Raw genomic sequence first — 21,929 nt, forward strand, 5'->3', positions numbered from 1 at the left:
ATGCTGCAAACATGGATGCCCACTGGGGACCAGGGCATATGGGAATGAAATACACATGAGTCACGTCTTCTGCAGAACTCAGAAGAGTTCTACGAAAGTTTTTAATAGAAAAGTGGTTTGACTTTGTTCCTTCTTAGATCTGGTTACCATTTTCTTCACTGCTATGGTCCTGATATTTTTCTTTCAGCTGGCTTCTAAAAAAGCCAAAATACCCCTGAATTGAGGTGAGAGTGTAAATGGTTTCTGTCTCAGATGAGAACCCATATTTGTGAAGCAATCACCCAAAGGATTCAGACTTAGAGTTTTTAAGTTCTGTAGCACATTAATATCTCACATGGGATTCTTTTAAATAAGAAAGATGGGTATAAAAATGAAAGTGATTTTATATCCACTTATCTTTATTTTATTCATTCATTCATTCATTGGGATTGGGGATCAGACCCGGTGCCTCTTACATTCTAGGCAAGCACTCTACCACTGAGCTATATCCCTAGTCCATTTTTATTTTATTTTGGGGCAGGTCATTAAGTTCCATAGGATGATATTGAACTCTAGATCCTCCTCTTATCCTCCCAAGTAGTAGAGATTACAGGTTTATGTTACATCAAGTCAAGCATAGCCGCATATCTTTAAAAGAATCTTGGTTATCACACTTAGAAGTATAAGGAAACTTCTTTCTAACATATATTAACAAAAAAATAATTATTTTGGCAAGGGGTGAGGTGGTGCTTGAGATTGAACCTAGGAATGCTTTATCATTTTTTGTTTTGAGACAGGGATTTGTCAAGTTGCTTAGGGCCTCACTAAATTGCTGAGACTGGCCTCAAACTTTGTGATCCTCCTGCTTCAGCCTTCTGAGCTGCTGTGATTATAGGCATGCAGCACAGAGCCCAGCTTAGATTAACACAAATTTGTACATTAGTTTATGTTAGTGTCAACATGCTAGTGACCAAGTTGCAAAATATCTATTTTTTACTATTTTACTATGGAGCTGGTAAAAGACAGGTTTATTTTGGATCCCATACAAAGTATACTGTTCTAAACTTAATGAGGTTTGAAAATTCCTGCAGAATATCAATAACCTACATACACATTCTTGGATGTGTATTTATACACAGATGTTATATCATCTCTGATTCTCATGGTAAAATGTAGAATGGGACTTTGAATATTTGTTAAATAAAATCAAATGAAAATGTATTAATGTTTTCCTTTTTTGAAAATAATCATTTCATCATTCATTGTATCTTTTTCTTTTTTTTTTTTTTTTGGCAAATGTACTTTTGCTGTTTCCAGAAGTGCATTTATTTTACTATAGTATATAATTAGAAAGTAGTTTTTCTCTTCCATGATACTGAGATCTATACAATTACTGTAACTATTTCTTTTTGTTGTTGTTGTTTTTTAGTGGTGCTGGGGATTGAACCAAGAGCCTTGTGCTTGCAAGGCAAGCACTCGTACCAATTGAGCTATCTCTCCAGCCCCAACTGTAACCATTTCTAAGCCCAAATATTTAACAAGCTGAATACAATTTATGATTCATTAAGTATCTTCTATTCTCTGCATCTGCACATTGAAAAAAACAAACAGACTTGGTGTTTAAAAATGTTTTCCAGGGATGACCCAAGATTTCCTACAGTTCGAGGTGTACTGAGAAGAGGGATGACAGTTGAAGGACTGAAACAGTTTATTGCTGCTCAGGTGAGTTATGAGTTATGGTTTCTTTCTAGTGTCTCTCTTTGAATTTTCAGGTATTTCAATGAATCTCTCTCTGGATATTACCATCTTTGTCCTTTGTATTCCTTGTTTATGCCTTATATTACAAGGCAAAATTTTTTAAGTTTAGCTCTTATTTGTAATAATGGAAAATTGGTAATGGCTGAAACTCCTAAGCTTATATTGGATGAAGGCAACTGAAGTGTTTCTCAGTAAAATACATGATGTTGACTGAGCAGTCCGTACAGAGCTTTGACAAAAGCTGTTTAAGGGTAACAATTTAAATTTGCAAGTTTTTTTTTTTTTTTTTCTAAACTTGAGCTTGGCTTCAAGTATAAAACAGTTCTACCTAATAATTTTCATCCTTAAATAACTTTATTATTGTTTTTCAAGGGCTCCTCACGTTCAGTTGTAAACATGGAATGGGACAAAATCTGGGCCTTTAACAAAAAGGTACGTGTTTAACTCTCAGTTCTTTTTCCTCCTGCCTAACTCAAATAATATGTGTATATATATATATATATAGAAATCATTAGTGTGCATATGGTAGAGAAAATTTTGTGAAGAGTATTGTCATTTTGCAGACTTTCAGGAAAATGGAATGTTTTCCTTTTTTAAATCTATAAAGGGCATTAAGCCTATTAACCACCCCCAGCAAGTACCAATAATTGAAACAGACTTGGAGGTTGAGGAAATGTTAGTAGTTTTTTCCTTAAAATCTTTTATGAACACTTTGCATTTCATTTTTCTGCTTTCAAGCTGCGAGCTCTCTGTAAGAAGGTATTACTTAATGCTTTTATTTGCCTTATTTAAATATAGCTTCTAGCATATTACATGTAATGATCTGAAATGTTATACAGCTTTGAAGCACAATCACATTTATATAAAAGACTTGCTCATACAAATACACTGAAAATGCATTATTCCTGGTTTTGTAAAATGTGTCCTCTGGTTTTAATGACAAAGGGAAGCCTTGGCTCACTTCATTCTGCTGTTCCCTTGTGTGGTTTAGAGGACATAGAGTTTTGAAATTACATATTTTATTGAGTTATTTTGAAGGTTTATTAACTCTTAATTTCTGTGTCTTATTGAATGCAGCTATTTAAAAAAAAGTTTAACTGAAAATCAAATGAGGAATATTGCATATTGACATTGTTAATTACTAATTGGAAGCAGATGTTTGGACACTATAATAAGGCAAATCATTAAAAGTGCCATGTTTTAAACTTTGGTTTCTGTGATTGTGTTCTGTAAATTCTCTGTTGGGATTGCTGCTTGATTGTGCTTATGTCTTGTCTCAAGAAATAGCTGCTTGTCTTGCATGTGTCTTGAATTTGTTTTATTTAGTCCTTTGTGTTTAGACAATTTTTCAACACATAAAGGAATTATTAATTGGTTCTCTCTGTTGCTGCAGTTACTAATAAATCTGGATAGAATTACAGGCAAAGTTAACTTTGATGTATCTTTTATTAATAATCCAGTATTTAAGGGTTTTAAGTTTTGTGGGTGGGTATTGAGGATTTAATCCAAGAACACTTTACCACTGAGCTACATCCCCACCCCTTTTCATTTTGAGACAGGACTTCACTAAGTTGCTGAGGCTTTCCTTGAACTTGTGATCCTCCTGTCTCAGCTTCCCAAGTCACTGGAATTATAGGCATGTGCCACCAAGCCCTGCCTAAAAGATTGAAGTTTTAATTAAGTTATATATACTTGGTTCAAATGGATGAAATGTATTTCATTTAGATAATTCTGTAAGCTCTGTTGAAGTTAAACATCATGTTCCCCATCTTTCCTTCCTTTTTTGTTCTCTAGAGAAACCACTTTCAGCTCTCTTAGATAATTCTTTTGGCATTTATTACCCCTATCTCTAAATGAAATGGCATGTTGCTACTTTAGTTTTTAGTTTTGGGTATGCTCAATTATCTTTCCATGATTGAATGTTAGGATTTAGGTCTTTTAATTTTCTCATCACTTTTTGGTTTCCTCCAAAAAGGTGGTTAATTTATTTCATCCCCCCTCCCCCCATTTGTTCACTTTTCTCATTCTTTGTCAAAGGTTTACTGAATTTCCTACCAAGAGGTTCATGTATCTCATGTGTTCTTTGAGTTTCATCATGAAGACATCTCTGCCAGGGCTTTTATGCTGTTTTGTTGGGATCTAGATTAGTGGCCTCTTTGCTTTTGACACATAGCTGACTGCTGCTCAGGTCTCTCTTTATCACCTTGGCAATTCCCTTTGCCCCGTAATGATCTCCTATTTCCTGGATCTTCCTTTTTGTTTTTGTTTTTTTTGTTTGTTTGTTTTTTTTGTTGTTGTTGTTTTTGTTGTGAGACCAGAGTCCATGTTGCTTTTGCTGGTCTCAAAGTCATGGACTCAAGCAATTCTTTTGCTTTAGACTCAGGAATAACTGGGGCTGTAGGTATACACCACCAAACCCAGCTATTCCTTTTTTTTTTTTTTTTTTTTTTTTTTGGTACTGGGGGTTTAGTTATTACTGAGCTACATTCCCAGCCCTTGTTTATTTTTTATATTGAAACAGGGTCTTACTAAGTTATTCAGGATCTTGCTAAATTGCTGAAGTTGGGCTCAAATTTTTGACCTTCCTGTCTCACCCTTCTCAGTCACTAGGATTACAGGCATGTGCTACTGCACCCCAGCTGTTTCTCCTCCTTTTTTTCTTTACCCTTTTCCTTTGTTTTCTATACACTCTGGTAGCTCCCTGAGAAGACAAGTGTGTGTGTGTTGAAGATTTTTGAGACCTTGTAAATAACCTGGTTTTTAATTTGAAATCTCATGATAATATGCCTGGTGTGGGTCTGCTTTCATTGGTGTCTATTGAAAGAACATGCGGGTTCTGCTTTGGAAACTCATTCCTTAATTTCTGGGAATTTTTCTACTTTTTTCTTTCTCTCAGCCTCCATCTACTATGTTTTCTTTCTTCTCTCTGAAACTTTCCTCTGCAGATTTTGGACCTCCTGTACTGGTCCTCTAATTTTATTTTCTCTCTTTACCTCACTCACTCTCCTCCTCTTTCCTTCTGGCTCTACTTCCATTGAACCCCGGGTGTATTGCCCCTGAATTTGTGATCCTCCTGCATCAACCTCCAGAGTAACTGGAATTACAGGCTTGTACCACTATACCTGGCTATCTTGGTTTTATTTAAGTGTTAAGATTTAAACTTTCCAGTCTAGGCAGAAGAATCACAGCTTTAAGGTGTTCATTTCAGACCTGTTAATATGTTTCTCTGAACCTATATTTACTGCTTTATTTTAAAAATGTGTTAGTATTTTAATAGTGAGATAACAGTTTTCCCAAGCTCTGACCCCTTACCCCTTGCATCTGTCCCCAACTAATAAAGAATATAAAGACTAATCTCCCTGACCCTTAAATAAGTAGTCTTGCAATGAAAAATTGAAATAATCCCCATAAATAAAACAAACAGGAGACGGTTCTGGTTGCATATGCTAAGGAATTTAGAGATCTACTCTCTTTAGTCCTATGCACTTGAATATCTACCATGCATGTCTTTGAAATCCATAGGACTCTGGAGTAATTTGAAAACCACTTTTCGACTTATATACTTTCAGAGCAAAAAAGGACTTTTCCCAGTCTTGCCTGATCCTAACCATCCTTCACAATGCTTGCTAAAAATATATTCCCAGACTTTACTTCAGATGATGGTAATCATAATTCTTTAGGTTTAAATGGTCTGGGATTGTGCTCACAACTGTCTCAGTGATTAGTCCACCATTGGAAATAGTCTTTTACTTTTTTTTGTCAGCTGAGGAAACAGCTGCAGTGAACTGAACCAAGTTTTTTAGATAGGGTTGTCTTGTTTTAGTGTCTTTAAAATTTTTTACCTTGGTAGCATAGTAATAAACTGAGTTGTCACAAATGAAATCTTTTATCATTCTTTTCTAGTAGAAGCTGAAAGAAGGAACCCTTAACTAGTAAGAATGACCTTTAAGCCTCTAGGAAAGTTCAGTTAAACAGTAAAATCTAGGAATACTAGATGTTAACTTAGTATTGGCATATAATACCAGCGAAGTGCAGCAGAGGGGAATTTAAATAACTCTTTAAACTTTGCATGAATGGGCTTCTGAGAATGGCTTCTTTCTTTGAGTTCATCAGAATTTCCATATCATTCTTTTCAAAATACCTTCAAAGCGAAGAAAAAAGCCAGTCTGACAATGATAACAGCAAAAAATATAAAACACAGGAAAGTTTAATTAGCCATGCCACTTCCTGCACCCTTCTAAATGGGAGGGGGCAAAAAAAAAAGATGTATTTGATTCTACACTTGCTTTTACCTACATTTTCTTGCTAAAGACTTTATAGTATCTAAATATTAGCTATGATTGTTGGTTATCATGGATAATTTTAATTTGAATAGTGAGTGAGAGAAGTACATAGACTTCAGAAAGGGGTACTCCTATTGTTTTTAGGTAGAATAGGTTTTGGTGTAATAAGTATGACAATTCATTCCGTTAATCTGTAAATATTTGTTGATCCACCCGTATGTGCTAGGCCCTTGCTAGGTACTGGGAAAATAGTGGTTCTTATTGTTATATATACAAGTTGAGTATCTTTTATCCAAAATGCTTGGAATCAGAAGTGTTTCAAATTTTGGATTTTCAGATTAGGGATTCCTAACTTGTATGTGCGTATAGACCAATAGAATCTTGTTTATACTTTTAATCTATAAAGTTGCCTTATTATAGTGACCAAATGTCATTCTGCTTTTGATGATAACACCGATGATAATGAATTAAACTGAAAACACAAATATCTATATTCCCTTAAAATGGATTTCTCCAACAATACAAAATTGAATATCACATTTACCTGAAGGAATTAATATATAACCCTACAAGATTTCTCCTCCCTTCAAGTATCAAATTTAACAACTATTTTCAAAATATTTCTAGTATAACTAAGTTGGATTCTTTTCACTTTCCGGTAGTTATTCTTCAGAAGAAGCTCTAAATCCTTCATGTTGTCTTGGTTGATGATTATTTTCTTTTTTTTTTTTTCCTACTTGACAGTTAAATATTCGAAAAGATAAACCAAAACATTAGTAAATGCAGTAACAAAGCCAGTTAGTGTTCCTGTTCTGTTACTTATTTTATTTATGATACTTTATAAAATATTTCAGTGTTTTAATATGAAGATGTGTTTGTTGTAGGTTATTGACCCAGTGGCTCCACGATACGTTGCATTATTGAAGAAAGAAGTGATTCCAGTAAAGGTTCTTGAAGCTCAGGAGGAGATGAAAGAAGTAGCCAAACATCCAAAGGTTACCCTACAGTTTTACTTGTATTTTCTCTGTTACAAGAAGGAGCAGGATAATAGAAGCAAAAATATACTTTATGGCCTTAGCATGATTTGGGGGATAATTTTTAATTCAGCATTTTTACTTGTCAAAATTTGAGACTAATTGAAGCAAATCTTTTTGTGAGTTTCCTGCTAGATAAATTCATTCTTCTAATGTATAATATGGCACAAAGCTGTTTCACTCTTGTTGCTTATTTTTTATTCTGTAGAGATAGTATATTAGCCAAAAAGAGATTCTTTCCTCCTAAAGTCATTCTGAAAGATGAGACATTATAATTCACACTCTTTATTTAGAAGCGAAGATAACATTCTGTTTTCTAAGTTATTCACAGTACCTTTCTCTTTAAACCAAAACATTCAAAACACACAAACACACTTATACTTTCCCCCTTTTTTCGGGGGTGGAACTGGAGCACAAACCCAGGGCCTCATACATGGTGGACAAATGCTTTACCACTGATCTAGGATCCTGTCCCTTAGATCTGCTAAGATTGAAGCATAGCTTGACTTCAGTCTGTCTGTCACACTGCATTTTGGAAAAAATCTTGTGAAGAAAAAGTGATTGCTGTCCATACAAATTTCGAATTTTGATCTTAAATATGGGTAGCAGGGAGGTAGCAGAGTTCCTTTTAGGTAAACCAACGTTGTTGTCATGACTACTTGGATGACAGTCTTTAAGCAAAAATAAAGTTGTTGGGCTTTTTGGGTTTTTTCCTGCTTCTGATTTTGCAAGTTGTCTATAAAAATCTTTTCTCATAGAGCAGTTCACTCATGTAGTAACAGTCTATTATTAGAAGTGGAGAGCTATAAATATTCTAAATTGTAGCCATAATTCATTGATTAGGAAGCACACAGTTGTTTTTTTTTGGGGGGGGTGTACTGGAATTGAATCCAGGGGCGCTTAACCACTGAGCCACCATCCCCAGCCCTTTTTTAGTATTTTATTTTGGGACAGGGTCTTGCTGAGTTGCTTAAGGTCTTGCTAAGTTTTGGAGGCTAGCTTTGAACTTGCAATCCTCCTGCCTCACCCTCCTGAACCTCTGGGATTACAGGTGTGCACCACCACACCTGGCTAGGAAGCACACTCTTAAATTGTAACTAGACTACTAATATGATCCATGGAGATGTCATTATTAATATTTCCCTCAATTATTTTTCTGTATTTAATCTGTCTCTTCCATTTTAAGCCCAGTTGTATTATCAGTTATTTTAACATACATTTTTCTCAAATGCATTGGCACATCATTGATTAAACACTTATATTTTACATTTCTTTTAAAGGGTCTTCTCAGAGGTTTTTTTTGTTGTTGTTGTTGTTGTTGAACTCTGCCAAACAAAAACTAAACCTAACAAAGACAGCATTCTTTTCATTCCCCATATCTAATGTACATTGGAAAGGCAGAACATTTCTGTACCTATATACATATGTGATACTTTCTTTAAAGTTTAGCTTCTTAAATATGAAAGGTCCACGTTTTCTGGCAAGATAGCATCTGTTTTCTTTCATAAGTTCTATAATCACTGAGGAGGAATAACATTTTTCTCCTTTGGTGCAAAATTAGTGAGATTCTGAGGAGATTTTGCTAAATGATACTGTTTTATTTATGAAATCAGTGAGTGATTGTCCTAGGCTAGAAGTAATCTTAGAGTCAGAGTACCTTATCTAACACTAACATTAGTGGTCAAATCCAATGTTACAGAACTGTCATTAAAACTAAAGACTTCTACTCTGAGGCCAATGTGACTTTTTCTGACAACTGTTTACTATTTAAATGCTAAGATCAGAATTGAGAATATTTATGTTAAATTAAGTAGATGGCAGAAAAGTAAAGCATTTTCTATTATATCAGTTGAGTTTTTAACAGTACGATAATACAGGTAACTTTTGTTTGGTTAAAGAATAAAATGATTGAATGAATGAATGAATTTGCTTACTGGGTTCAATAAATTGTTGCTTCAACCATTGTTGTCCTCTCCTTATACTCTCCAGAATCCTGATGTTGGCTTGAAGCCTGTGTGGTACAGCCCCAAAGTGTTCATTGAAGGTGCTGATGCAGAGACTTTTTCAGAGGGTGAGATGGTTACATTTATAAATTGGGGCAACATCATCATTACTAAAATACACAAGTAAGAACTTTTTTGTTTCTTTTCAAATAAATATGAAAAAAACAAAACAAAAAACGTTTTTCTTGTTTACTTACTAAACATTACCTAATTCAGACCTATTCATGTTGCTTACTAGTAAATCTGCCCAGACATACATAGATACAGCAAACTCTGGACACAGAGTTAATTTTTTAAAATATATGTTCCAGTTTACTAATAGTCTATCAGGATATGTTCCATTCGTGATGCTGAAAATGCCTACATCTAGATACAAAAACAGTGCTTTACAGACCCTGTTTAACTAATCTCATTGTAGTTAGTTTATCTGGTGGTAGGATCTTTTGAACAGGATTTATATATTTAACTCTCTCCTAACACTTACTTTAAAATTGATTGGTTAATGTTAATGATGAATTTTACTTTCTAGTTAATATAGTGTGTTATACTTACTAATTTGATTTTCAAATCATATAAATGGAACATAGTATGCTTAAAACTTATTTATGTAAGTTCTGAACTGCATTATGTTATTACATATGATTGCAAGTAATTGTTCGATGTTTTTAAATGTAATATTTTGTATTTTATAATGCTTAATGCAGGTGACTTAAATTTATAAGTATAAGGATATTCATGTTCTTTATCATATGTATGGAACTGTTATCCAATACTTTGATAGCAGAGATTACATTTTATTCCTCTTATTAATGTATACCTGGCATATATTAAAAACTCAAATATACATACTTTTTTAAGGATTCTCCTTTTTTTTTTCTTTTTTAGTTGTCAATGAATATTTATTTTTTATTTATTTATATGTGGTGCTGAGAATCGAACCCAGTACCTTACACATGTAAGGCAAGTACTCCATCACTGAGCCAAAACCCCAGCCCCTCAAATATATTTGATTTCAGATTCTTTTCTTTTTACTTAACTCTTAATATCCCTAGCCTTTTTCATTTTTGTTTTGAGACAGGGTCTTGGTAAGTTTCTTAGGGTCTCACTTGCTGAGGCTGACTTTGAACTTTCCATCCTCCTGCCTCAGCCTCCCAAGCTGCTTGAATTATAGGTGTGCACCATCACACTCGGCCCACCAAAGAAAATTTCTTATCCATTTATTGCAAAATAAAATAATAAATTATTTTATAGTAATTTTAAATAATAATTGTAGAATAAAATAGTGTACATGTAGCAATTAGTTTATTTTCTTTGAATATTTTTCAAATGTCTATCTAGAAATGCAGATGGAAAAATTGTATCTCTTGATGCAAAATTGAATTTGGAGAACAAAGACTACAAGAAAACTACCAAGATCACTTGGCTTGCTGAAACTACACATGCTCTTCCAGTTCCAGCAATCTGTGTCACTTATGAGCACTTGATCACGAAGCCAGTGCTAGGAAAAGATGAGGATTTTAAGCAGTATGTCAACAAGAACAGTAAGGTAACCTAAAACAAGCCATATTTCATCTTTCTCTATTACATAAACTTTTCTTTAGCATTTTTAGAATTAATTTTAAATATTTTAGTTTCTCAAGTAAAATAAAAAAGATTTATAGAATTTTATTTAAACAAAAAAGATATAAAACAATATTCCCATGTTATAAGTGATAGTGAAACACAGTGAAGTTAAGTAACTTGCTTGAAGACAAGGAAGGCTGGAATCAAACTCATCCATCTTAGCTCCAAGAGCTCTTGCACTTCGCTATGCTAATATGTCTTTCAGTTTAGTCTGTTGTGTTTCTTCCATTGTATTTCATATTTATAGTGGGGAAATTATTTCCACAGGTCTGCCAATTAAGTTACTTAAAAGATTTCCCGAAGCCAATCAGTTTATAAATGTTAGCTTTTAAAAATGTTATAATAAAAAAAAAAAAAATGTTATAATAAATCTAATGGTCTATTTTTTTAGTTTAAATTTGAGACAGGATCTTGGTATGTTATGTTGCCCAGGCTAGTCACTAATTCCTAGACTCTCTTGATCCTCCTGCCTCAGCCTTCTGAGTGTTGGAATTACAGTCATACACCATATGTGGCTTGTCATTGATTTAACACATTGTGTTTTATTTTTTTGTGCTTAAGTAGTAATCTTTTAAACATGTCAGTTTAAAATGAGGCTATTCCAGCTACTGGAAAAACTGCTTGCATTTTAGAGTTGTCTCTGCTCTTATTTGAAAAAGTGATTATGATCTTATTTCATCTTTAGCATGAAGAACTAATGCTAGGTGATCCTTGCCTTAAGGATTTGAAAAAAGGAGATATTATACAACTCCAGAGAAGAGGATTCTTCATATGTGATCAGCCTTATGAGCCTGTGAGGTAAGTAATTGTAACTGAGCATTTAAACAAAAATGTGTAAAATTCTTATAGCTTATTTAATAAATTGAATTTACCTATTAATAATTTAACAACTGATTGAAATAACATAGTGTACATTGAACATTAATGAATTATTCATTTCTAAAACTAAACTATTCTCATTTTACTCTTTATGTATCTTAAGTATAAATAAAAAAACTTTAGTATATCACTTTGGGGTGAAAATTTTTCCTTTTCTTTGTTGTGTATTTTCACTAGATATATCAGCAATGCAGCAGAATATTTAAAAATTGTTTTTAATATTTTAAAAATATGAAGTAATAGAATAATTAGAAGGAGAGAGGAGAACTTTCAGTTTATAAATTTTTCTTTTCTTTTGTATTTCTTTAACTCTGTGGTCACATACCTCTCTCTTGAGTTACAGACTTGTGAATGTAATTGCCCCCTTTTTTTTCTTTTTGGTACTGGGTTTTGAACCCAGTGGTGCTTAATACACTGAGCAACACCCATAACCCCCTTTTGTTTAAAATTTTGAGGCAGGATCTCACTTGGTTGCTAAGACTTTGCTAAATTGCTGAGGCTGGCTTTGAACTTGAGATCCTCCTGTCTCAGCTTCCCAAGCCACTGGGATTATAGGCATGTGCAACCATGTCCATATAATTGTCTTTTAAATATCTCTGAATAGATGTGTTCCAGGTACCTCAAATTCAATAGTTTAAGATGATCCTATCATCTTGAATTTGCTCTTCTCCTTCATGTTTTTTTCGAATCAGTAAACTGTATTGTTTATTCTGCCTGTGTAGTTTATTTCTTTATATCCTCAATTCTCTTATTTTACATCCTTAGCATTTTCTTCCTTGATTGCCAAAACAGGTTTTCTGTTATTGTTGTTTTGTTTTTTTTCTGCAGTGCTAGGGAACAAACTCAGGGCCTCACAAGTTAGGCAAGCCGCTAAACTACATTCCCAACCACAGTAGTTTTTTTTTTTTTTTTTTTTTTTAAACAATTTCTAAAGTACCTTTCCTTGTCTCCTGTCAATTTTTACCTTTTTTTTTTTTTTTTGTGGTGGTATGAGGGATTGAATGTAGGGACACTTTACCACTGAGCCCCACTCTACCCCCTTTTTAAAAAAAAATTTTAGTTTGAAATAGGGTTGTGTTGAGTTGCCCAGACTAGCCTCAAGCTTGTGATCCTCTTGCTTAAGCCTCTGTGTAGCTGGGATTCCAGGTGTGTGCCACTACACCAAGTCAATTTTACTCTTTTCTAGTCTGCTTTTCATGGCCACCAGTTTGGAAAATTCAGTGTAACTATTTTAGCACTTTTTTTTCCTTGCTTAAAAGTTCTTGTTAGTTTCAGAGTAAGATCTTTTTTTATTTGTTTGTTTGTTTGTTTGAAATACAAGGTCATTATTGTCTGTCTACCTATTTGAGCCATTCCTATCACCCTGTTTCCAGGTCTGTTTAGACCTTTCCCAAAGCATCAATTGCCTTTGAAACTCTGAACCTTTTCCTGGAATGTTTCTGCTGCTTTATCGTCATCTCAACTGCCTTTTTAAATGTGCTTCTTTCAGAACTTTCTATATTCGTCTAAGTCTCATTAGGTACCCAACCTTTGTGTCACCAAAGCATTTGGCATTTCTCTCTTTAGAATATTTATCAAACACTGTTGAAGCTATATTATTTTGTTTTTTGTTTTTTTTTTTTTCCTACCTCTAGAATTTAAGCTCATGAGAGAGAGAGATACTTTTTTCTTACTCATCTTGACACTTTGCCTTTAGTCAAAAAAGATCCTGCTACTTAGGAAGTTCTCATTGAATGTTTAATGAAAGTGGTGGTATTACTAACTAGAGTAACAGAGTAAATTCTTGATTTATTATCAGAAAGTTCTTGGACTTTTCAACAGATGGTGCTGAAACAATTATATAGTCACATATAAAATTATATCCTCAATTCTCTTATTTAGTAAAGTTGGACTCCTGCCTCATAGTATACACAGACATTGACTCAAAAATGTCTTAGAGACTTAAATGTAAACACAAAAACTATAACACTGTCAGAACAAAACAAAAATTTCTATAACCTTGGAAGTGCTTTCTTAAATATAACATCTAAAGCATAAGCAACAAAAGAAAAAAGATAAAATTAGATTTCATCAAATTTTAATAGTTTGTTTCAAAGGATATTATCAAGAAAATGGAAACATAACCCACAGAACAAAAGAAAATACTTGTATACATATCTAATAAAGGGCTTATATTCAGAATAGATTAAGAATTCCTATAATTCAGTAAAAAGACAATCCAGTTAAACATGGAAAAAGGATTTGAATAGACATTCTCCAGAGCAGATGGGCAAATGTAATCTCATGAAAAAATGCTTAACATTATTTGTTATCAGGGAAATGTAGATCAAGACCACAGTGAAATAATCACTCCATACCCATTGGGTAAGCTAAAATAGGCAGGTAATAATAAGTATTGGAGAGGATGTATAGAAATTTGAGCCCTTATGTTGATGGTAGGATTGTAAAATGATGCAGCCACTTTAGAATACAGTTTAGTAGGTCCTCCAAATGTAGACATTGAATAATCATTTGACCCATCAGTTCAGCTTCTATGGATATATTCAAGAAGAATAAGAATATGTCACACAAAAACTTGTACATGAATATATATGGCTGCATTTTTCATAATTACCAAAAAGTTGAAGCAACCCTAATGTCCTTTAACTAATGAACACATAAAATGTAGTATATCAATACAACTATTGTTTATCTACAAAAGAACTGAAGTACTACAACATTGATGAACTTTAAAATTATGTGAAAGAAGCCAATCATAACAGGCTACATATTGTATCCCATCTATATGAAATGTCCAGAGTGACAAATCCATAGAAACAAAGTAGATCAGTGGTTACTAGGGACTAGAGGAATGGGGTGACTGGGGAGTAATAGATAAGGGGTAGGTTTCTTTTTGACATAATGTAAATGTTCTAAAATTACATGGTAATGGTTACATATATACAACCACTGAATTGTATGATTATATATATATACATATATATATAATTTTTTTTTTTGAGAAAAAGGAAAAAAGTTTATTGCTTTGCTAGCAAAGGAGAAACATGGCCTCTCCCGTTGCATATCAATATGCAAAAGGCCCAAAAGGAGCCTCTGGGTACAGTTGACAGTGGGGAACTCACTTAAAGTTGATGACATTGTGATAATGATAAGGGAACCCGATCAGGTTCAGACACATCCTGTGCTCCAACCCCTTGAATGCAACCTAGGATAAAAGATTTTTATCCCAGTTTTTGTATATGCTGGATTGTCCAACCCTCTACTGGGATGATAATTGTGTAAATTAAATGCACAGATAACATTCATAAGGATTGTTTCAGAATATGAGTTTAAGAAACATTCCAAAACTAGAAAAGATAAAAGAAAATCATAGGTATGGAAATAAATTTTAGTATGGAAAATTAGAAGGTAAAAAAAATGTTTCTGGATGAGAAAGTATTTTGTTTGGTGAAGTAATATTCTTGTGCTAAAGTCCAAGATGAAAGAGGACAAAATTAAGGATGTAAAGAAGTTTTGAATGTCTAAGTAAGTCACATAGGATTTGCAGAAGGTAAATCCCAAAAAGTTTATGTTTCTAATTAAATTGGCTATAATTATCACAGTCAGGCACAGTTATTTGAACTTTATATACTAATATGAAGCAAAGTCTGAAACATTGATCTGCTCTTATCTATCATGATCATTTTCTTATATGTTAGATTTTATCACTTAGAAAAACTGAGTCTTAAAGGAATTAGGGTTTGTTCCCTGATACTTATAACTGGTTAAACAACTATTATTTTAGGTTATAACAATATAGTTGACATTCTAAATATATGACTAGAGATATCTGTACATCTGAGAACTATCTGAATAGAATACTTTTTAAAAATGAATTTTGGGAGTTATGAATTATCTCAGGCTATTAAAAATATGAAGAACTAGGACCTGTTAGTAAATTCTTTCTCTTTTCAGTTAGCATTCAACACCAAATTTACAGAAGTCATGCTTATAAGATAGTCTCAGAAAGTGGGTTATTGCTAATTACAGTACTCTTTAAGATTGAAAAATTTTCATAAAATATTTTAAAGAGATTCTTCTTTTAAGCAGATTAGGTGTGGTAAGCAGATGAATTTTCTTTAAGTCAAGATGGACACCAATTAATATGCTGTTTCTGATGGAAGGCAGGGGAGACATACTTTTGCCCTGGGATTAGCTGGTTTGTACCTCTGAAAGTTCATAAATTAAGTTCTGAAAGTTTGTAATAAGAGCTGCTAAATTTAATTCGAGTACTTAATGTTTTTAAACTGTGCTGAAGAACTTCTGATTTGAATAGTAAGAGAATGAGTTATACTTTGAAAAGCATTAGTTCTGCAACATCTGGGAAGTCACTTTTGCTTGCTGTTTATATGATTTTGTTCAAATAAACATTTTTTGTCCCTTCATTTTCTTTTTAGCCCATACAGTTGCAAAGAAGCCCCATGCATTTTGATATACATTCCTGATGGACATACAAAGGAAATGCCAACATTTGGGTCAAAGGAAAAGGCCAAAGTAGAAACCACAAAAAATGAGGTAAATATGATTTTATTTACAGATATTCTGAAATCACTGATCTTTCTATCTTAGGGTTTAGAATACAAATGACTCTCTTATATTTGAGACTGAAGAAAGACCGTAACTGCTACTTTTTTGGCACTTTTTGTTATTATTGTCATCCTTTCAAGTTATGATTTTTAAAATTTAATTTTATTGTGCCAAAAAGTATAAAGACTACATTAAAAGAAATTTTTTTTTTTTTAATATTCTTTTTTCTTCCTAATAGAGCTGCAGGAGTTTTGTTTTGTTTTGTTTAGGACAGAACTGGGAATTAAACCCAGGGCCTCTCATGCGAGGCGAGCCCTGAGCTATACCTCCCACTGTGTCCTTTAAATTTTGAGACAGGGTCTTGCTCAGTTGCCTAGGTTGTCTTCACACTTCCAGTCCTCCTGACTTAGCCTCCTTAGTAGCTGGAATTACAGGTGTGTGCCACCATGCCTGGCTAGAGAACTTTTTCTTTTTCTTTTTCTTTTTTTTTTTTTTTTGTGGTACTGAGGATTGAACCCAGGGCCTTGTGCTTGTGAGGCAAGCGCTCTACCCACTGAGCTATTTCCCCAGACTGAGAACTTTTTAATAGCTAGTCTAATTTGGTTAGGAGCATTGTATTGAGCCAATATTTTGATGAAAATCTATTCTTAGCTTTTCATTTTATAAGTGGGTAGTGGGGATCCTTGCCAGAAATCACAAAACTCCTAAGTTAGAGTTAAAACAGTGACCTGGTTTTCTGGCTTCCTGTTTTTACTTGTTTTATTACACTCTGGTGCCTCTTAGAAAAGAACTCCTTAGAGTGATTAAAGTTCAGAAAAGGGAAATGGGAGAGGAGCTGCTATGGTGTGGTTGATGAGGAAATGTTTACTTGACTTTGAAAAGGTGAATGTGAACATTTTCGAATACATTTTCATCTTGGAGATAATATTCATTAATCTCTGTGGGTTAGGAGTATGCCTCGCAGACAAGGTCAGGAGGGACATTTTAGATGGGAACACAGGTTTTGTCCTTGTACACGGTGGTAGATTTTAGAGATGGTGACATGTATAGGGAAATAGGGAAAAAGGTTTATTTTACAGATTAGTTTACAGTTTCTTGAACTGTTCATAGCAGCCTTAGTTTATCAGAAGTATTTTCATGGCACCTCTAATCTAAAGAAATTCTTGACATTAAGTAGTTACATTCAAACAAGTTGATAAATATTTGTGTCCAAATATTTTATATCTGTTTGAAAAAATAATACACATAAATTGAAGAAAAGATATTTTTTGAAAAGATAATTTTAAATTTCATTCTGATAAAGAATGAAATAGTTTTTCATGTATCATTTTAAGAATGAAATTTAAATTAACATATTTACTATTTAAGAATAAATACCCTTGTGCTGTTATTTTGTATAAAGAGTATATACCAGCAATTCTTAAAGTTTTTGGTCTCAGGACCCATTATACTCTTTTATGTGTGGGGTGTGTGTGTGGTTGGAGAGGGTGTTCTGGGAATCAAACAAAGGTTTCATGCTATCCCTAAACTATAACCCCCCAGCTCAGGACTCCTTATACACTTGAAAATTATTTGTTTATATAGGTCGTAAGTATTTACTAAAAATTAAAATTGAGAAGTTTTAGAATAATCTATTAATGCATTTTAAAATAGCAATAAACCCAATTATAATAAACATTAATAAAACTCATTAAAATGTATTTTCTAAAGTAAAACTTAAAATTAGAAGAATGGTATAGTTTTGAATTTTGAAAATCTAATGTCTGACTCTAGAGCCTCTGAAAGTATATTCTAAATGCTCATGAAAAAAATGAAAGCAAAAGACAAATCACATAATGAAAATCGCCGTGACTTTCCAGACCCCCTTTGAAAGGGTCTCAAACCCTCTGGGAATGATCTGAAGATCACATTTTGAGAATTGTCATAATGCATATCATAGAATAAGCACATTGGTCCCAGTTCCCACCTGCACCTCTCATCTTTTTGTTGTTGTTGTTGTTGTTTTTAGTTATATGACAGTTAGAGTATAATTTGACATATTCATACAAACATGAAGTACATCGTATTCTAATTAGGATCCCAGTCTCGTGGTTGTACACGTAAGTTAATATGTGTTCTTGGAAAAACTTTGTATTCTATATGTTTACATTCTAAAAATAACAGGGCTGGTTTACTAAGGAAAACAGGGTTAAATCTAACCATCAAAACCAAGCATTTCATGTGGTTCCAATAAGATGGTGGTTGGGACCATTGAAAACTCAACGGGGCTGGACATCCGAGATAGTTCACTCACCTGGATACCGGTTGCTGTTGGCTCTGTTGGTGAGAACTCAGGTGAATGTTGACTGGAATAGCTAGCTGTACGTGGCCTCTAGCGTGGTAGTGTCATGATAGTAAGATTTCTTATATGCAAGCTCAGGCCTCTGAAAGGGAGCGTCCAGTAGACAAGGTGGAAGCAACATTGCCTGTTAATGCTTTAACCTTGGAGGTCTCACATAGTGTTACTTCCACTGTGTACGTTGGTGAAAGCAGCTATAAGCTTGCCCAGATTCACAGGGAAGGAACAGAGACCCCCACTTCCCTTAGTGAAAAATGTCAAAAAAATCTGTGGACATGCTTTGAAACCTGCACAAATCCTAATAGAAATTCAAGTACAGTTGACTGGTATTTGTTGCCAATATTTTAGTCAGAGATACTTTGTAACCTTAATTCTTTTTTTATTATTATTATTTTAGATGTTGATAGACTTTCTATTCATTTATTTATGTGTGGAATTGAACCCAGTACCTCACACATGGCTAAGCAAGCACTCTACCACTGAGCCACAACCCCAGCCTAGTAGCCTTAATTCTTAAGGAGAATGCTTTCTCCTTTGATTGTAGGTCTGGAAAGGTATTTGCCAGCAATATAGACTGACACAGTCAAAACTGAAAGATGATCAGAGTATACCTTTGAGGTTTTATTTCCTTTGTTTTTTTTTTTTTTTTTTTTTTTTTGGTGGGGAGCAGGGTTTATTGGGCTTTTTAAAAAATTTTATGCTCTAACATTGGCAATGTCTTTGAATATTCCTTAGTATGTACTTGTACCTTTATCAGATGGCTTAATGTTATGGAAAACAGTTTTTTTAAAGTACCACATACACTAATGGAGAGTGCTTTATGCAGGGTTTTGAGGTTTTTTCCTAAGATTGTAAGGTATTTCCAAAGCTGATTTTTTTTTTTTTTCCTTTTTTTTACATTACTGTGGATTAAACCCAAGACCTCATTCACTTTGGTAGCACCCTAACACTGAATGACATCCCCAGCCTGGTTTTTATTTTGAGACAATGTCTTAAGTTACCCAGGCTGGCCTCAAAGTCTCAATCCTCCCAATTCGACCTTCTGAGTGACTGGAAATCACAGTGTGAGCCACCATGCCTGGTTCTAAAGCTGTCTCTTTAGTTAGGAGAAAGTGTCTTCCTGCGTGCTGCTTTGACATAAAACTTAAATACGCAGGAAGAAATAACATGTATGTCAGTGTAATTTTTCAATATTGTATTGTGACCCTCTGTTTACCAACAATGAATAAGTCCGTTCATTACAAAGTAAGTGAAGCAGAACTGTGTGTGTTTGTGTTTGAGATAGGTTCTTGTTATGTTGCATGTTCTCCACGCTGACTTTGAACTTGTAATACTCCTACCTCAGCCTTTTGAGTAGCTGGGATTAGAGGTCCACCACAGTGCCTGGCAAAATATATATTTTTGACATATAGTGGCTCCTTTAGCTATAGTCTTCCCTTACTATGTAATGTGAATGCATTTATATATGTGTATTGCTGTTTGTGGGTGTATATACAACTTCACCATAAATCGTGAGTGATTTTTAAGTATTATAAAGGGAGTCATTTTAAGCATAAGTAAATCTTTTTAACTTACGTTTTACTTTAGAAACTTAACTGCTAAGTAAAATGTAATTCTGATATAACTGTAGGCACTTCTTAGCTTTCTAGATAAAGATGTCTTGAATTAGTATGTAGTATTGAAAAAATCAAGTGTAGTTCACATGTCTGTATGAATATGGATGAAATTCTGAAAAATTAGGTGGAAGACCATTAAAGAAAATCATGGGGAAGGTATGCTGTGAGCCAGGTTTTAAATTTGAAAGACTTCAGTAGAGAGGAAAGCCTGGTAGGCAGAAGAAAACTTAACACTGAAAATAAAAACATTATTTATTCACTGTCCAGAGATGATCAAATCTCTAGATTTGTTGAATATACTTACTTACAAGCATATATTTTGTAAGTATATATTTTGACTCAAATGAAACCGTTTTACAATTATGTCATGGTATTTCATGGAGCTTTTCCTTGATAAATAATCTAAAATACATCTCAGCTTTTAAAAAATACTAAGAACAATGCCTAATTCTTAGTATTTTTGGTCTTTGTGAGGAAGGAATTTACACTGATGTATGTCTTTCCATTTCCCATCATCCTAATGGGTTAAATACACTTGTCCCTGTTATAGAATAAATCATGAATTCAAGATTGTACAGCCAGTATTTGTTGTAGTGGTGATTTGTCCCCAGACCCAATGGATGTATCATAGTTTCTTTAATTAGTCCCACAAAGATTAAAGATTTAGTTTCTTTCTTTTTTTTTTCCTATGCTAAAAATGCTAATATCTGTGTACCTTCACCTTTGTCATTTTTTTTTTTTTTTTTTTTGGAGGGGGTGGTTAGGATAAATTTTTAGGAATGAGACTGTTTATTTAAACTTTTGAAGGAATTAAAATTTTTACATTTTGTTTTTAACTTTAAACAGCCCAGAACAGTTTCATATAATTTTGTGGAAATAAATTTAACATTATTTTACTTTTGGTTTTCTGCTTCTTTAGACAACTGCTCCTCTTAAGGAAAGACCAGCACCTTCTCTGAATAATACTTGTGTCATGTCTGAAGATTCCTTGGTCCTTTACAACAGGGTGGCTGTTCAAGGGGATGTCGTGCGTGAATTAAAAGCCAAGAAAGCAGCAAAGGACGATATCGATGCAGCTGTAAAACAACTTTTAGCTTTGAAAGCTGAATTTAAAGAGAAAACTGGTCAGGAATATAAACCTGGGAATCCTCCTGCTACATTAGTACAGAGTATTTCTTCTAAATCCCCAGCAAATATTTTGGAAAGTAAATCTCTATATGATAAAGTTGCTGCACAAGGGGAAGTGGTTCGAAAGCTAAAAGCTGAGAAAGCCCCTAAGGTCAGTATGCTAAAGTGAGTTTAGACCAAATTGTAAATAATAATATGAATTCGTACTGCTCGCCACAGTTTCATCTTCTTATAAACGAGTGTTTATGTATTGTATGCTTGAATATTACACTAGATCTTAGCCAAAAGGCTGAGAAGCGATATGTATGCTTGAATATTGACATTTTTTGATACCTTTTACATGCCTAGTTCTAAAAATATAAATAAGAAGTTCACAGTTCATGGCAGGTGGCACTGGAGAAGATGTGTACAAACTCAGTGTAATCTAATGTGACTATAATTCTTTATAGTATGTATAGGTTGCTATGAGAAGTAGTAATAGTCACAAGTGGCAGGGAAGGAGGAAACAATTCATAAAGGATATTTAAAATATTCCTTGTGGGGTGGGAGTGTGGTAGAGCATGTATTTAGTATGCAAGAGACCCTGCATTTGATCCCCAGCACCACCCCCAAAAAACAAATCCTAAAGAAGTAGAAACCTTTTACAGAAACGAAGTTCAGAGGAAGTTATTTTAAGTGTAGAAACATCATTCTCAAGCTCTGCTGTGTATGAGAATTACTGG

The 21,929-nt window shown here is 33.7% G+C and overlaps 1 protein-coding gene across 1 annotated transcript in view; it reads left to right on the top strand.

The window, feature by feature from the left end:
• Positions 1 to 21,929, top strand: part of EPRS1 (glutamyl-prolyl-tRNA synthetase 1) — a 71,624-nt gene that overhangs the window by 19,502 nt on the left and 30,193 nt on the right. Inside the window, exons 11-18 of the mRNA XM_079108116.1 lie at positions 1,617 to 1,701; positions 2,110 to 2,169; positions 6,905 to 7,015; positions 9,044 to 9,180; positions 10,396 to 10,603; positions 11,366 to 11,478; positions 15,996 to 16,113; positions 20,999 to 21,358. Coding sequence (XP_078964242.1) covers positions 1,617 to 1,701; positions 2,110 to 2,169; positions 6,905 to 7,015; positions 9,044 to 9,180; positions 10,396 to 10,603; positions 11,366 to 11,478; positions 15,996 to 16,113; positions 20,999 to 21,358 — 1,192 coding nt within the window. The remainder of the gene's footprint in view (positions 1 to 1,616; positions 1,702 to 2,109; positions 2,170 to 6,904; positions 7,016 to 9,043; positions 9,181 to 10,395; positions 10,604 to 11,365; positions 11,479 to 15,995; positions 16,114 to 20,998; positions 21,359 to 21,929) is intronic.

This window comes from Sciurus vulgaris (genome assembly GCF_902686455.1).
Source record: "Sciurus vulgaris genome assembly, chromosome: 12".
In the NCBI taxonomy this organism is placed as follows: domain Eukaryota; kingdom Metazoa; phylum Chordata; class Mammalia; order Rodentia; family Sciuridae; genus Sciurus; species Sciurus vulgaris.